Source organism: Oryctolagus cuniculus, chromosome 20 (assembly GCF_051225735.1).
Source record: "Oryctolagus cuniculus isolate XC-2025 breed Fujian yellow rabbit chromosome 20, ASM5122573v1, whole genome shotgun sequence".
NCBI classification, from domain to species: domain Eukaryota; kingdom Metazoa; phylum Chordata; class Mammalia; order Lagomorpha; family Leporidae; genus Oryctolagus; species Oryctolagus cuniculus.
The window spans coordinates 27,170,446-27,187,593 of record NC_142886.1 but is presented as its reverse complement, the minus strand read 5'-3'; the positions used below and the strand labels follow the sequence as shown (position 1 = coordinate 27,187,593).

Sequence of the window (17,148 nt, the reverse complement as noted above, 5' to 3'; positions counted from 1 at the left end):
CGTGTGCAGCCTCAGGCCTCCCAAGGGAGCAACATGGGACCACCCTCCCTGCCCGCTGAAGGCTGACTCGGGATCCCTGACCACGCCCCTCTGATTGGTGTGGCTTAGGGGAGGGGCCAGGCCCACCAACCCCAGGAGGAGTGTGTCCAGGCAAGGGACTGGCCAGCTGGGCTCCTAGGGTCTTCTGGGAGCAGCGGGCCCGGATCTGGGCGCAGAGCTGCCGGACTGAAGAGCTGCCAGCCTTGGGGCATCTCCCCGGCAGGCTCTGCGCAGCAAAGGCAGCCCTGGCTCCGCCTCTTCCGGTTTTGCTCAGAGGCACCGTCCATCTCCCGGGCAGGGGAAGGCTGCCCCGTTTCCATCCCAGTGCACCTGCTCTGGCGACCCAGTGGTGACTCAGGTGGTCCTGTTTGTCTCCGGCCTGCTGGGACACAGGAGGCGGACACAGGCCGCTGCCCGCTGTGGGAGGAGTCTCAGGCCCACCTCTCCCTCTCTGCCAGGCTGAGAACCTTTCAGGCTTCCCACCTCAAAGCCCTCAGCAGACTTCCCCCTGCCCAACTGGCTCTGCTCCAGCGTTCACAAATGCCTTCTCTTTCCTCTGTATTGGGTTTGTTAACGTTATGAACTGATTGCCAACCTTTAAAAAAGCAGATTTCTCATAGAAGTCCAGACTTCTGGCCTCTGAGGAATTACTCTTTCCACGCAGGGCCTGACGTGGGAGAACAGATGAGCAGCGGCTGCCCCTTTAATGGGGAGAGCCCTAGACGCTGCCAGTCCCCACCCCGCCCTGCAGCCCTCCCCTGGAGCACACAACTCCTCCTGATCCAGGCCCCCAGCTGCCGCCTGCCTTACGGGGCCTCCTGGGCAGCTGCTCCTGGCTGACCCAACCTCTCAGTCAAAAACCTTAATGATAAGCTCACCTGGCCACCCGGCCATAACCCGAACCCTCTTCAGCTTCCTGACAAAGTAGCTGCCTATCTCTGCTGTAGGGGACACTCTGCTCCCCAAGCAGCCTGATTCCAAACTCTCCCCATACCCCTTTGTCACTTACATGCCCAATTCTTGGGCCCTGGCCCCCCTGCATGGACACACGGCGCCCTGGCCCTACACCTCCACGCCTGAGCCTGCAGAGCCTTTCCCCGGCCCTGCGGACCCCTCCCCACGTGTCTCACCTCCGTGCCAGCTGTCTGGGGTCTGGTCAGAGCCTGCAGACAGCTCCAGCCGCCTAGATCCCTCCCTGCCGGGGCCTGGAGAACGGGCCCGAACGGCAGGCCCGGCCATCACTGGGACCCCCAGCCTACAGGGGCTGTCGGAGGAGGGGGGCCGGCCGGGGCCACAGCCGTCCCTGGCTGCTCTTGATTCCCCCGGCAAGGGCTGAGCCATGGGGAAGGACCCAGGCCTTGAGGGTCCCAGGCAGTCACCCCGTGTCCAGCCACCGCTCCTGGTCTGCTGCATCCCCACGGTCACGCAGAACCCAGTGCACAGCTAAGACCCTCAATAGGGAGGCCCCCGGCCTGCAGCAAAAGGCTGAGCACGCGGACCCAGTTGGGGACATGAGCACCCTGGACCCATGGTTCTTTCCTGCTCCCCTGCAGTCCAGCCCCAGGCCACTCTGCACCAGGGCCTGAGGGTCTCCAGGCCACAGGATCCCACTCTGGGCGCAGAAGTCACGGGGGCCGAGCTCCGGACTGAGGGCCATGTGGACTTTTCTCAAGGATGGTGCCTACCCTGCTTCCCGTTCCCTGGGTCAAGATTCTGCCAGTGCAGGCAGAACCGGAGAAACGCATCCCCCCACCCTCCCGCTCCCCACCACACCCCACAGATAGGACAAGACGCCAGGGCGCGTCACCAGCAGAACCGGCAACCCTGCCTCAGCCGGCGCATGGCACTTGGAGCTCCTACCTGCCAGCCCTGCAGCCATCAGCAGACCCCACTTGATTCATTTTCCCCAAATACCTTTAGCTTCAGCTGCAGAGCTAAAAACGCCAAATCAAGTACTAACTGCCTCTCTGCCCAAAGTTAGGGGTCTCAGCTTAGTTGGGGTGGTCTTGGGGCACTGAGCTGGAGCGCACTCTTCTTGCCCCATCACAAGCTCCTTCTTCGCCGTGAGCGATGCTGGTTCCAGCAGGTGGATCCTGGTCCCCAGAAGTGGGCGGGAGGCCCCGGGTCACTGGCGCCTGCCTCACACCCGGATCTGGTACCCGTTGAGGTCTGGCATGGCTTTGGGCTCCGAAGGCTTCTTCTCACCCGAGGGTCTGAGGGAGGAGGAGAAGAGAGCAGGGCGAGTGAGTGGCCGCCCAGGGAGGTTGTGGCTCTCAGCTCTGTTCCCCAGGGGCCCTGCCGGGGCAGCAGAGTGGCGGGCAGATGCGTTTCTGGAACGCTGGCCTGCACGCGCCCTCCTGAGCGTGGTCCTGCTCACTTTTACAGATGCTCGCTCTCCTCTGGGGGTTGGCTCCCCTGGAGGCAGCTGGTGGGGAACGGCCTGCAGAATAAATCCCTATAGAAGCAGAAGCCTAGATCAAAGCCAGCCAGAGGCCTCACAGCAGAGAGGTGGCTCCTGGATGACAACTGCATTTAAAGCAAGAGCCAGCCTCATATCGTAGGAGACAAAGTCACAGGAGGAGGCCTGGTTATTATTATTATTATTATTATTTTTCCATCTAGATAGAGACACAAACCACAGACTCAACGTCACGTTTGAAGCCATCTACCAAGGCTGCACACAGCCAGCACCCAATGCGCACAGCCTCTGGTGGGAAGTTCCTTCCAGGGACCCCTTCCCTCCCGTACAGCCCACTCTGCTGCCTGCCTGGCTCTTCTGGGTGGAGTCTTTGGTGGAAGATGGGCTGCCTCGCTCAGCACACAAACACCCACCCCGACCATCCCACATCACTGCCCTAGGGCAGGAGCAGAACAGAAAGAGGACAGGGGAGAGGACAAGGGAGGGAGAGGAAAAGATGGAGACAAGGAGAGGGAAGGAAAGAGCCTCCCTGGGCCGCATGCAGGGGCCATCCCGTCTCTCACCGTCTCTCGCTGCGGCTGTTCCGGCGGTGGGGGCTGGACTGGCTCCGCTGTGGGGAGGAAACGTCCTTCTTCCGGTCCTTGGTGGGGGAGGGAGGGCCTGTCCCTTTGCCAATCTAGGTGGGGGTGGGAGAGAAGTAAAGCATCACTCCAGGCTGCTCCAGGGCCCAACCTGCCCTGCACAGGCACCTGGGAAGCCTCTGGCAAGGTCCTGCCCTGCTCTGGGGGCTGTCCAAGCCCCCTTCCCAGGCACCCCCGCGACCAGGGCAGGAGGTGCTCAGCAAGGCTGTCCTGTCCCTGTGGACCCCCGCAGGTAGCCAGGAAGTAGGGGCTGTGGCTGGGCTGATAAGAGAAGCCCATTCAGCCATGCCCGCTGAACATGGCATTGGGGAGGTAGCCCAGGTCTGGGGCCTTATCAACCCCAAAAGTGGCACTGATTATCCCAAGCCAATCAGGAGTCAGACTGGTAGCTTTGTCGCTAAGAAAAAACGATCAGAGGCCGCTGTTATGGTGCACAGGTTAAACCGCCACTTGTGGCGTTGGCACCCCAGATCAGAGTGCCCATTCGTGTCCCTGCTTCCAATCCAGCTTCCTGCTAATGGGCTTGGAAGGTCAGCAGAAGATGACCAAGTCCATGGGAGACCTGGATGGAGCTCCAGGCTCCTGGCCTCAGCCTGGTCCAGCCTTGGCCATTGTGACCACTTAGAGGAGCAAACCAGCAGAGGGTCTCTCTGACTCTCCCTTTCTCTCGGTCACGCCGCCTTTCAAATATAAACCTTAAGGAAAATGACAAAAACCAATGAATCATCCTTAGTGCAGCACAGCTTGAGCTTCCAAAAGCCTGGGGTGCACGTCGGGTACAGGAGAGGGGCAAGTAACAGGGGGAGTGCTCAGTGCTGGGCTGGTTGGGGATCAGTGCTACCCGGCAGGGAACTTCCAGCTCTAGCTCCAGACCCAACCTGCGGCCTTGAAGACACGTCATACCATGAGCGGCCAGGGCTGGGGGCTGGGCTGCCCAGAGGCAGGCCAGGGGCGGGGGCGGGCAGCCCAGGAGCAGCAGAGAAGAGCAGCCCCCTCCCTGATGCAGGGTCCACTGAGCCCATGTGTGCCCTGGGAGAAGGCACCGGCACCCTGCAGGCTCCCGGCCTCCCGCCTGGCAGGGCAAGGGCGGCTGCCTGCAGGCATCTTCGGCAAGCCTGCATTCCCAGCCGAGGCCGAGGTCCGGCCCATCCGCCTCTCAGCACCAGTGAGCAAGTTTCTGACTTCCTGTCCCCATCCAAGTGGCTCCCGGGACTGTGGGGAGGAAGCAGTGGACAGGAACTTGCCCAGGTGGCCAGCGGAGGCACAGCTGGATACGCACGAGTGCTAGGTCGCCTGTTCTAGTCCAAACAGCCCAGCCCCCTTCTAGCTCCCCAAAGACCCTGCTCATCGCTGGTGGGGGGAGGGAGAGGAAGTGACCGCCCTCATTGTGTTTCTTCTGACTTCCTCCTAGTCCTTCACTGGATGCAGGGGGCTGGGGGCCCAAGTCAGGACCCATAGGGGGCGCTACGGAGGTGCTCACCAGCAGGTCTTCACTCCTAAGGCCCTCCCCACCTCCCAGGATCTCACACACACACACACACACACACACACATACACACACACACCCGCCACCAGCCACCAAGCAAACCCTGGTCCTGGAGCCGTCGCGGTCTGCCCACCCCAGCGGCCACCTCTCTGCAAACTCGCCCCTGCCCAGGCTCCACCTCCCGTCCGCGGGGACCCCTCCTCCCCCGCGCTGACCTTGAGCCGCATGTCGCGCGCGTGGCGCTCCAGCTCCTTGCGGAAGTCATCGCGCCCCAGCTTGTCCACGTCCAGGACCGAGTGCTTCCAGTCGATGCGCTCCACACTGTGCGGGTCGTGGGACACGCACTGGCCCAGCTTGACCTTGCGCAGCACGTGCCAGCAGCGGCTGTAGGCGGCCTCGTAGTCCAGCACGAGCTCGCTGAGCGTGCGGAAGGCCGGCGGCTTGTACATCAGGTCCTCGCGCCGGCTCATGCCCAGCGCCCCGTAGCGGCCCCCGAAGTTCACCCCCAGCACGATGTGGCGGAAGTAGTTCCCTGAGAAGTAGGTCTTGAAGCTGATGGGGAAGCGCTCCAGGGCGGGCATGCTGTTGGTGAGGTAACTGCCGGGCACCGCAGCTAAGGAAAGAGCCCAGCGAGGCGTGGGGGCCCCACCCGCGGGGGACGCGCGCCCATGGCCCCTGCGCAGCCGTGCAGACACGTGACTTCCTCCTCCCCACTGGTTTCCGGCCAGCATACAGTAAGTGCTTAATAAACGGAATCTCTGTTAGGAACAGGACTACTAGAACATTCCCAGCTGCTGGGCCAATCATTTTCCTCCTCCTCCTCCTCATCGTAATAATAATAATAATAGCGGGGACTTCTTCACAAAGTTCGTGGAAAACATGAAATCCGAAGGTAAATTTATTTTGCTGCAAAGCAGAACTTTTTGGAGGCCTCTATAGGCACAGATGGTAACTATCTGGCGTCAAAATAATCCTCTCTTTTCATTCCATTTCCCACAAACCTTGTGAGGTGCTCTTAGACGGCAGTGGCTGGAGAAGGGGTGAGGGAGGCTGCAGCCCCTCGGCCTGGCCGGCTCCCCAACCCTCCCTGCTCCTGTCACTCACACCCGTCACAGGCCCTCGCTGGTTTCCCTCTGTCTGGTCCACACGCCTCCCCCCCGCCCCGCTTGTTGCCCTTCACAAAGGATCAGGGCATTGCTGTGGCCCGTGAGGCCAGCATGGCAGTCTCGCTGCCCATCCCTAGCCCAGCCTGCTCCACCTCTGCAGCCCCCCCGCCCCCCCCCCCCGCCAGTGCCTTGTCCCGTGGCCCCTCCCCCCTTGCTCTCAGTCCATAAGCCTGGCCGCCAGCGCCATCACGGCCTCCCTTCCTTCCTTGTAATTGGAGAGGCAGAGTTCCCATCCTCTGGTTAATCACCCAAATGCCCACAATGGCCTGACTGAGGCCAGGAGCCAGGAACTGAACCCAGGTCTCCTGTGCGGGTAGCAGAACCCAGCTCCTGGAGCCATTGCCTGCTCCCTCCCAGGGCCTGGGACTGAAACCCAGGCTCCCAGTACAGGACGCACGCTCTCCAGCCGGCGTCCTAATCCCCACTCCTGCCTACCTTTCTAAAGCAAGTCTGCTCTGCTCGTTAGCTGATCACGACCTGTATTTTGCTTATTTCTGTTTACTTTGTCTCCCCCACTGGGATGTAAACTTGCTGGACTGGGGACCTTGTCTGTCAGGTTCTTTGCGGCTTCTCCAGGGCAGAGCCAGCACATAGTAGTTGCTCAGTAAACTCTTCTGGAATGGGTGTGTAGAAAGGGACGTGTGGATACAGCACGGAGCAGGTGCTGCGCACGGCACACTGAGCCCTCCGTGCACCGACCGCTCTGCCATGCGCACAATGCATTGAGCCCTCCATGTACCAAGCACTCCGCCACACGTACCCCATTAATCACCCACTTTCTCAGGGGAGGGCTCCGAGGTGTTAGGGAGCCTGCGTGGGGTCACACAGTGTGTAAGTGGCAGAGCCAGGATTCCAGCACCGGTCAGCGTGATCCCAGAGTCTATGCCCTCAGCCCCTACATCACGTCCCTCCAGCACTAAACCCACTCCGCCGATGCTGACTGAGCCCAGCTCCTTGCGAGCGTCCAGGGACAGAGATGAGACGTGCGCAGCCTTGTCCTGCAGTGGCTCCCAGTGCAGCAGGGATGAGGGCCAGGAAGAACCAGCACGGGGCCCGGTGCACGTGCAGTGGCACAGGGGGCTCTGGGGGCCCCTCACCCAGATGGACACCCCTCCTCTCTTCCTGCTCGTAAGCCACCAGCTGATCCTTGGAAGGCCTTGGGACCCCACGATTTTGCCTGGACTGGGAGCAGCTTCCCTCCTGTGATGGGGGATGGGCAGCCTCCATGTTGGTACACACTCCCTGAAGAAGTGGATGTGAGGCCGTGTACTGGCCGTGGTACAAAGTTCTCAGGGGCCTCATGGCCATCCTAGCTATCAACTGCAGTGCCAGCCGGGTTCTTAGGAATGTGCCTGCCTACTGTGGCCACCGTGGACTCGGTTCTTGGCACCTCTGGGTGGCGGGGGTGGGTGGGGTGGAAGGAGGGCACCTGTGGTCTCACTGTATAAACCCAAGGTCTGTCTGTGGGGAAAGAGGGGACCCCTGCGGGTCCTGTTCCTCCAAAGGAAAAACCAGTTTCGCACCCTCTCCCCTTCCCGGCCCCGCCCTCATCTGTGCTCCTCTGACCTCAGGGGAGATAGGCAAAGTGTTTAAAAGCAGGTAGGGAACATGTGAGGGCTGGGGAGAGAGGGACTGGCCTGGAGTTACTGCAGCTGAGCAGTGGTGCGTGGGTGTTGACCACACTGCTCCGTCTGCAAAAACTTGAAAAATCTTGTAATGAAACAAGTGAATAAAGAAAAGGTTGGGCTCGGGCACTGACCACTTAGGGTGCAGAACTTGCCTCCCCTCCCCCTGCACCCGCTGGGGGTTTGGCTGCCCCCCTGCCTCCCATACTTCTGCCCTCTGGGTGGGGCTGGCCGAGAAACCCTGTCTGTGAGTTTTTTTTGTTGTTGTTATTTTTTTTTAAGAGAGTTCTACTCCCAGGATCCTACGCGTCGTCCCCACAAATCAGCATGCCCTGGAAATGCCAATACTTGGGCATTCTGACTGCTTCTCCCAGGCTGGCTAGTGGACATCAGTCTTTGGGAGATCTGTGCCCCGATTCAGGGCTTGGAGAACAGGGCAGCTATGCCCACATGACTCAAGGCAGCTGCCCATCAAGCCTGGGGCGTGGGGCCCTGGGCCCCCAGGCTCCTCCACCTTGGGGAGGGTCCGGGGGATGACTGCCCAGGCAACAGCTGGGAGAGCTCTGGCCCTCGTTGGGCCCTCCCCTGCCAGGGCCGGAAGCAGAGCCCAGGGAGGCTGGGCGCCACCCCAGAGGAAGGATACATTCCCAGGATCACAGCTTCCAGGCATTTGATTGGCAGAGCCTCTTTGGTCATCTCCTTGGCCAGGTCCATCAGCCTGTGGGAAAGGGACGCAGAGCAATGAGGACAGCACCTGTCTCCAGCCCCTTCCGGTGGGGGAGGGTCGAGTGGAGGGGGCAGGGGGACTAGAAATACTGGCTGCACAGAGCCTTCCCAGCCCCCAGCCGCCCTCCTCTGAAGTGGGAAGGGGCGGTCGGGGTGGACAGAGGGCCCCTCCTGCCCTTGCCTGCCTCCTCCCACTCCTGGCTCCAGCTCTAAGACCCGGGGGAGAGGCAGGGACTCTTTCCTTCCATTCCTGAGCAGGGCAGACACCCCTGACCCAACCACGGCTTCTCCAAAGAATTCCAGACTGGCTGCGCCTGCGCCTGCTCCCAAGGCCTGGCTGTGTGATCTCAGGCAGAGAGCTGCCTGGTGAGCCCCCCATCTGCACCTGAACTTGGAATTCAGGCCCTTCCAAACATCTGTGCCCAAGGCTCGGTTCCCCCCTCCGCACTGAATGCTGTTCAAGGCCTGGGGTGAGACTTAGCCTGGCCACTGGCTTCACACACTGCAGCTGCAGCAGAGCGAGAGCCAGGCTCTGGGGTCAGGGAGCCTGGATTCCACCATGGGGCCCGGAGCAGGGGTAAGGAAGTCATTTTGCTAATGAACCGGTTAAAGCACATTTTACCAGGAAGCAAACACAGATTATGTGGGCAGCGAGATGGACAATTCCCATTAACTTTGAAACCCTAGGGGCCCAGCCTAGCCCCGGCTGTGGCATCCGTTGCTCACTGTCCTCTGGCCATGCAGCTGTAGTCCACTCCGGACCACCCTCTGGCACCCCCAAGGCAAGTGGGTGGGGGCGGGGCTGCCCCTCCCCCTGCTGGCTCAGAATGGAGTTGGGCTTCCTTCTCATCAAGCCAGCCCTGGCCGGTCATCTGCTGGTGTCCCCAGAGCCCCAGTGGCACCTGCCCCCTGGAGGCTGGCATGCCCGGAGCAGCCCTGCCTGCCCCGTGAGCTTCCACTCAAAGGCACCTCAGGCTCCAACCCGGCCTGGGGGCAGGGGACTTGGGGTCTCCCGGACTTACCCTGTCAGAGGTCTGCTCTTCTTAATTTCAAAGAACTGTGTCCCTGTGTGATTGTACCTGCGGGTGCCGGTTAAGGGCTTCCTGGCTTGTTCTGGAAGAGGCAGCCCTTCTCCCCGCGGGGGCCCCAGCACTCCCAGGGGTGCAGGCTGCATAAGGACCCCACAAAGAGCCTTCTGCAGGCACCCTGGAAGCTGCTCAAGGCCTGCTTCTCCCGGAGGGAGAGGCAGGCGTGGCAAGGATGCCCCCTGCTCCCCCTGGCGGCCTCCTGCACCCTCCCGCCTGGGGCTGGAAGAGAGGCCGCAGCTGGCGACAGCTCGGACTCTGCATTGCTTCATTTCCCATCTGGCTGCGAGAAAGGAGACACCTGGGGCTGTGGCAGTGTCCTGCCTGGCTAATGGCTGGGGGCTCCTGAGCCAAGTCCCTCCCTTTGCTGGACGCTTTCCCCGCTGGCAAAGGGACAGCCAGACCAGCCTTTCGGACCTCAGCAGGGCCTTTCCCGACCTCAGACTTGTGCTGCTTCCCCCACCTCTGGCTTCGTCTGCAGCCAGGGGGACTGGAGGGAGAGGCCCCAGGAGACTCGGCTCGGCTCTGGGGTATATAGCACAGAGGTTGGAGGGGCTGAGCGCAGGATCAGCAGTGACTCAGGGCAGAATCTGGAAAGACTGGGCAAGCTAGCTCCTGCTGGGGGAAGCAAAGGCAAGAACCAAGAGAAGATTCCAGAAAGCGAAAGTTAACCTTCTGGGGCATAAACATCCTTTGTCTTCTTCAGTTCCCCCTGCCTTTAAAATCATGTTTTCAACAGCCCCAAGGGAGCCTCTGCTGGGGCTGGCGGCTGATGATGAGCTAGGCTCCTACCCCTGCCACAGCGAGCTGCTCAGGAGACAGTACTGCCCCTTTATCCCAGGAAGCGGGTGATGGAGGCTGGAGCCAGGCCAGCACTCATCAATGTTCCTCTGAGACCCAGGGGGGACACAGGCTGGGTTCCCAGCGTTTCGGGGAACAGAGCCATGTCACAGAACGATGCCTCTGCAGCTGGGGAAGGAGGAGGCCCCGCGGATCCCTCTCCAGGCCTGTCTGGCTTTGGACCCAGCACACCAGCCGGCCAGCGGCCATGACCCTGAACCAGAGCGGATACTGCAGCTCCCTGATGTAGCGCTGCACGGCTTCCAGGCGCTCAGGGACGGGCGTAGTCGGCTGGAAAGTAGGCACACTCGGTACGGGGATCTGAGGACAGAGAAAGAGCTCGAGTCACGAGGGGAGGCCCGGCTTGCAGCCCACCGGACGCCCGGGGTTAGCTCCCAGGGGAGCCACACCTTAGGGAAGGGGCGGCCTCTTTCCCTCCCGAGACTGCTCCCAGCAGCGCCTCCCTCCTGGCACAGACAGCACGCCTCATTTGGAACTCACGCTGACGCTCCAATTTTATGTTTCTCCAATAATTTTAGAAAAACATAGGTTGATTCATTGACTGCTTTGAATTTTAAGTATTTGTTAACTTCAAGGCCTAACGAGATGCCTGCGTTGGGGTTAAGTTCGTTTGGGCTTGGGTTTTGCTCTGGTGCAAGCGCTGGCTCAAAGCCGCCCATCCCAGTGTCCCATCCTCTGAGCGGCTTCCTGGCCGGGGCAGCAGTCAGCGGCAGCAGGCCAGGGATGAGGGGGCCAGGTCTTGCTGTCACCATATTCCAGGTCCCAGCTGCTTTATAGAGGCCTCGGGGGCTCCTTCAACCTTCTTCCGCCTGAGCAGCACAGGTACCTGGGTAACCCGATAGCTCATCTCCCCAGAACGATCTAAGCGGAAGGAGGGGCAGTGGGGAGGAGTCAGGCAGGTGCCCCCAGTGCCTGGGAACTGCCAGGCTGCGCCGAGGCCCCGGGCTGTCTTTCAGCCTTCAGCCAGTGAAGCCCAGGTGCTGCAGCTTCGGTTCCAACAAGTCAGTGCGGCTGGAAGCGGCCAGGGGAGGCACCGACTGGGGGTCCTCTCGGGACCCCAGTTCAGAACACAATTCCTTGGGTAGAAGAACCAGATCTCCAGGGACAAGGCCCACCCCTTGGAGCTCCTGTGAGGTGGTCTCAGGCTCCCACCTGGGAAGTGCCACCCTCTTCCCCCCAAGGCCGCCAGCTGATCCGCCAAGGCCACACAGAGCTCGCGCACGTGGCAGGGGGCTGCAGTCTGTGCAGGTAGGGTGTGACAGGAGCCCTGTCTCCTGGGGTAGGTCTGGGTCGGGGGAGTGGGGGAAGGACCCGACTCCTGCCCTCCTGTCCTTGGGATGCTCGTCGTGGTCGGGAGCTGAGCCCACAGGACACAGCCTCTTAAGTGATGTGGCCACAGCGGCAGAGGGAAGTGGGACAACACTTATGGCTGCTCACTAGTGGCCGGGGTGCTGCTGACAGCAGGGGACCATGGCAGCGCCCAACAGATGCTTCCTCACTCCGAAGGGCAGAGAGGCCGGAGGGAAGGGCCCCCAGCCCACACTGACAGTTCACATGAACTTCCGCTCCCTCCTGCCCTTGCTGTCCCCTGCTTCCGGTCTGGGAAGCTGGAGGAAGCCACTTCCCTTTCCAAATGGCCTCCCTCCCTACAAGGGTGCTGCCACCTGGAGTCACCGGCAGGGGTGAAAGGCCAGGGATGGGGGCTCCCCCTCTTCCTGCCTGACCAGCCTGTGTGCAGGGGACTCCAGAACTCTCCATGGACCTGGCCTGGCTTCCCCCGTCACAGGGGTATGGGAGGAGGGGAGGGAGGGGGGAATTAGAACGGGATTACTGAGCAGTTTGCTATAAACAGCATCGCACGCTCATCGGTCACTTGACCCGCTCAAGTGGCCATCTCTGCAAGGCAGGGTCATCCCCACTTGCTAGCTGGGACTCCAGTGGCTTCGAAGAACTCCAGCTAAAAGTCTGCAAGGCACCCTCTCATGAGAAGCTCCCACAGGGAAGGGGCCGCAGTCTAGGAACCATTCACCTAACCTCCCTCAGAGCCAGGCCAGGCCCAGGCCAGGGCCAGACGGGACCCACAACAGCATTGGCACCTGCCATCCAAACGACCCAGGAACTGGCTGCTCTGAGAGTGGGAAGAGTTGGGAAAGACCTAGGTTCCCAGCAGGCCCTTGCAGGCCGCGCCCACTGCAGCTCAGCTGGAAGGGGCTGGTCGGCCATGGCCTTGACTCCTGGAAGCCCACTGCGGATGCCACCAGCTTCTCTCTAAATATTCTCTGCAGGCACACGCATTCATCCCAACACGATCAACAAAGACCCTGCAGGCTGTGTTGTAGCTCAACAAGTTAAGCCGCTGCCTGCGATGCTACCAGCATCCTATGTGAGTGTTCGAGTCCCGGCTGCTCCACTTGCGATCCAGCTCCCGGCTAATGCACCTGGGAAAGCAACAGAAGATGGCCCAAGTGCTTGGGCCTGTGCCATTCACATGGGAAATCCGGATAGAGTTCCCGGCTCCTGGCTTCAGCTTGGCCCATCCCTATTTGGGGAGTGAACCAGCAAATGGAAGATTTTCTCTCTCTCTCTCTTGTCATTCTGCCTTTCAAATAAATAAACTGATACAAACAAATGACCAGGCCTACTTTAGGGCAGGTCACAGGCATTTGCCCTCCACCCACCACCTCCAGAACAGGAGCCAGAAAATGCTTCCTCCCTGTGAACAGTGGGTCAGGTGGGGATGTGGTAGGGTCGAGTGACGTCAGCTGCCCGGATCTCTTTGGGACAGCCCCTTTTCCACTGCCATGGCCAAGGGTGTCCTCCAGGACACCCCGAGAGCCCCCAGTTCCACCAAGATGTTCTTACTGGTGGGTCCACGTGGATGGCAGAAGGCTCAGGGAAGCAGGAGCGCCTACGACCGAACGTGTGCCGAGGGTGAACGGCCTCGAGGTGAGTGGGGCCGGCTCCAGCACTGCACACTGCCTCCCAGGGCCCAGCTCTGCCACTGACAGTCGGGTGACCTTGGTGAAGCTTCTGAACTTCGCTGTGCCTTGGCTGCCCCATCTGGAGCCCACAGCCAACCTCGCAGCATCCGAGCAGGGTCGGGCACACAAGCCATCACCGTTATCATCAGTGCGTGCCAAAGGTGTCAGGGTTGGCACACGACGACCCTAGCACTGTGACCCTCTCAGGGGAGACATCCAGACTCCCTAGCTGGAGTTGCAGCTGGACCTGAGGCAAGCGGCCACTAAGCTTTGAAAGGTGGTGACAGCTCGAACCATCAAGGAGAGATCCTTTCTGGGGAGCGGACGTTGTCGATGGATTTGGGATTCTCTTGCAAACAGCTGCCCTTAACATGTTGGTAACAGCCCGGGACACCGACTGCAGCATCACACGCATTCTGCCATCCACGCCACTTAGTATCCCTCTGGAGTGGGCGTTGCTATTATCCCCATGCCTTGCTCGTGTGAGCAGTTACGGGAAAGTAAGGATTTCAGCGCTGGGTTTGACTCCACAGCATCCTTTTGTTACACCACCCTTCAGGGGGTTCCAGACTCAGCCACCCGCAGGGGCCCAGCAGGCAACATGAAAAGGGAAGGCAGGCTGGGCAGGTGGATGGCAGGGGCTGTGCCAAACTGAGGGTGGGGGGGCAGTGCTCCCCAGTCCCAGCCACCAGCCGCCACTGTGCAGCAGCATGGGACTGCCTCTCTGCTCCCAGGTCCTCTCCTTCTCATGCCAGAAGTCTGCAGCTTCCTGGAGGAAATCTCCCAACTTTAAATCCTGGCTCGTGTGGTCTTTGTAGTCCCCCCAACATACTTCCTGGGCCCCCTATGGTGTGACCTCTGCAGAGCCTGCCTCTGGCCCTGCTCCTACTCAGGGCCACTCAGGAAGGGGCGAGCCCAGGGGGCGCCCACCCACCCTGCAGCCACTGGCCTGGGCCTGCCCTCACTCCTCCATGCCCTGCCCCACCCCCCACCCCTCCCAGGCTCGCAGAGCTCGCCCCTACTCTAATGGAGGTACAGGAAGAACCTCACGCAGACTCAGGCGTGGCTCAAGCGGTTTCAGATTCCCCCAAACCCCTCACCCATCCCCCTTCTCTCCACCACACTCCTGTCAGTCTCTTCACATCCCTCCCTGTCCACAGATGTCAGTGTCTTTCATCCATGCGCTTCCTCCATTGAGGACGGAGGGTGACACGAGGACACCGTGGACCAATCCCTAAGGCGCTCCTGCAGGCCCTGGGAGCAGAGAAGCCAAGGCCCGGTTTAGACAGAAGTGAGATGGCTGGAGAGCCACCTGCTCAGCCCCAACTGGTTCACGAGGGAGGAGCACGGGACTCGGGCCTGGTGGCCGCAAAAGCTATGAGTAAAGTCTAGTGTGGCCTTGAGTCGAAGGACGCGCAGGACGCAATGGACAGCCAGCCGCCAGGACTGGCTCGGGCGTTATGGTTTGCCGAACGTTTGAACACACAACCTCTCATTTACTTTCCTCGACCATCAACTCCATTCTACGGATGAGAAGACTGTGGCTCACGCAGGCCCATGAGGCTTGCCCAAAGTCATGTAGCCTGGCAGACCGACCCAGCCAATGTCACCGGCCCTGGGTGCAACATGTTGTCTTTCAGGAATGTATCCAGAGGAGATAATCAGAGATGAACCCCGAAATTTATGCTCCAGAATGTACACCACAGGGTTAAAAATAAGATGAGGGAGAAAATGTCCAACCAGAGGGGATTAGCTAAATAAATGACAAGTCTGTGCAGAGCGCAGCGATTCAACGATTCGAAATCCATCTGCATCTTATTTTCCCCAGGAAATATCCTGCAGTAGCTCAACCTCCGACCTCTGATTCTCACTGAAAATGTGCTTTGGGTGGCTCTGCCCAAACCCTGTCGGAAACAAAACACAGCAGGCCACGCGTCCCCTGTTCCATCGCACTGGCTGCCATCCCCCCTCGTCCCCTTCCTCGCCACCTGAGCAGGCAGGGCTGAGCACTGGGCTCGGGCCTCTGTCTGTGGGACTCTGCCGGGGAGATTTCGGGTCTCTGCATTTGGGAGAATGCGTCCTTAGTCCTAACCATAATGTTTCTTTAAAAAAAAAAAACACCAAGTGTGTCTTTGCATAAAGCACTGTGCAACACAGAAGTCTCAAACACCCTTTCATTGGGCAAACACACATAAGTGCCTGTTCAGTGCCAGGCACACAGGAGACCCTGAGAAGACAACGATGAATGAGACAGCCTCTGCCCCCGTGGGCGACCCAAGGGAAGACAGCAGTGGTGGGAGAGTCCAGCCAACACAGAAAATTCGTTTAACTTCACCCTTCTCCACCGAACTGCTTCTAAGGGCCCCAAAGCTCACGCCCAGGAGGGCACAGATCCCAGAGCCCCAGGCCCTGGCATGGAGTCTCTGCCACTTCTTGGTGCCAGGACCTTGAGTTTTCAGCTTCCCCATCCGTAAAATGGGCACGCAACCAGCACGTCCTTCCCGCAGATGCTGGGAGACTGCTGAGACAATGCCTGAAAACATTTTGTCAAGTACATTTGTTAATCCACCTGCTGTTCAGCTCAGGACACAGGGGTGCCCCCTCCCAGGAGACCCCAATGGCAGAGGAAAGTCCTTCTTGACAGGTGTTTAAACTCTTACTGTGCCCGCGGATCCCTAACCCTCAAAGGGCAGGGTGACTCCGGATCACCGAACACCCCAGGTGGCCCTGCGCCCCACGCCTCACCTTGGGCAGATCCGTGGCCCCACGGATGCGCTGCGCCACCTTCTCTCCGTCGGGGTGGATCTTGGCCACGTGCTTCCACATCCTTTCCCAGGTGGCCTCGTCCACGGGCAGCCCGCCCCGGTTGACGAAGAAAGGGATGCCTCCATCTCGCAGGTCCTCCTCCCCTTCCTCCTCTGGCTCCTCGTCTCTCTGGGCCGAGGCCCCTTCGCTGGGCTCCAAGCTTCCGGCTCCAGCGGAGGAGGCGGCAGCGGCGGCCACAGCAGTTCCAGTCGGGGCAGCACCGCCGCTGCCACCCCCGCCTACTTTCTTCCCCCCGGGCATCCCTGAATCCTTGACAAGGGTGGGAGGATGTATCAGGAGGCGGGAAATTTGGGGGGCTCACAAGAAGCCTCCCACACACCAGCTGTGAGGATGCCACATGGCCAAACAGAGTGCAAGGCGCCTTTAAGACACCAGGGCGTGGCTCCTGTACAATAAAATACTACTCGAAAGAAAGAGGAAAAAAAAGTCAGTGCAACAGCGTGAAGTGGGGGTTGAGGGGTGGGTTGCAGGGGTCAGCCCGAGAGGCCTCGTCTTGTTTGAAAACCGGGATAAAGAGAACACCCCCAACCCTGGCGACCTTCGCAAAGCACCCCCATTTGGCGGGGAGAACAATGCCGGGCAAGCAGTCTGGGCTGGAGGAGACCGCCGGAGGGAAACTGAGGCTAGAGGACTCGGACCTGCGGCCACACGGAGGCAGGGTCAGGGCACGAGTGCCCACGCCGACCCGGCGCCCCGGGACCCCGCTGGCGGCGAGAGCGAGTCCCTCCGCAAAACCCTCCCGAGGTCGCCCCGGCACGCGCCCCGGCGCGGGGGGCCCAGGCGACACCGGGCGGGAGGGGAGGCTCCGAGCAGTCCGGGCGCCCCGGAGGCGCTGGGGCCCGAGACTAGTCCCGGAGCCACGACTCGCGGCCGGCGGGGCGCGGGGAGCGGGCGCGCGCCGACGCGCGCATTCCACGCCCGCTGCAACTCCCTGTACCAAGTGGGCTTTGTCTGGGCCCCCTTTCCGCTCGCCCGCGGGAAGCAGCAGCGGAGCCCCCCCAGAAAGGAGGAGGGCGCGGCGGAGAGGCGGAGGCTGGGACAGCCAAGGCCTTGAGGTCCCCAGCCGGGCGCGTCTCAGCGGGCGGACGGCGGGCACCGGGCGCCGCGCTGCACTGACTGAGCCATCGCCGGGCGCGGGTCCCACGCCGGGGTCCGGGGCTCAGCAGGAACCTCTCGGGCAGCGCGCAGGGGCCGAGCAGAGGTCACCGAGCGGCGGGCTCCGGCCGCGGGGTCGCTGTCCCAGACCGGCTGCAGCATGGGCGGTGGCGCGGCCGGGGCGTGCGAAGGATGCTC

General features: G+C 61.0%; 1 protein-coding gene across 1 annotated transcript; it reads right to left on the bottom strand.

The window, feature by feature from the left end:
• Positions 1-1,939: 1,939 nt before the first annotated feature.
• Positions 1,940-16,119, bottom strand: VASH1 (vasohibin 1). Its single transcript, XM_017349429.4, has 7 exons — positions 15,775-16,119; positions 10,260-10,348; positions 9,125-9,181; positions 8,020-8,094; positions 4,801-5,182; positions 3,022-3,134; positions 1,940-2,252 (listed from the first exon to the last, which is right to left on the bottom strand). Exons 1-7 carry the CDS (start codon positions 16,093-16,095, stop codon positions 2,180-2,182), a joined length of 1,110 nt encoding a protein of 369 aa, XP_017204918.1. The 5' UTR covers positions 16,096-16,119; the 3' UTR covers positions 1,940-2,179.
• Positions 16,120-17,148: the final 1,029 nt, after the last annotated feature.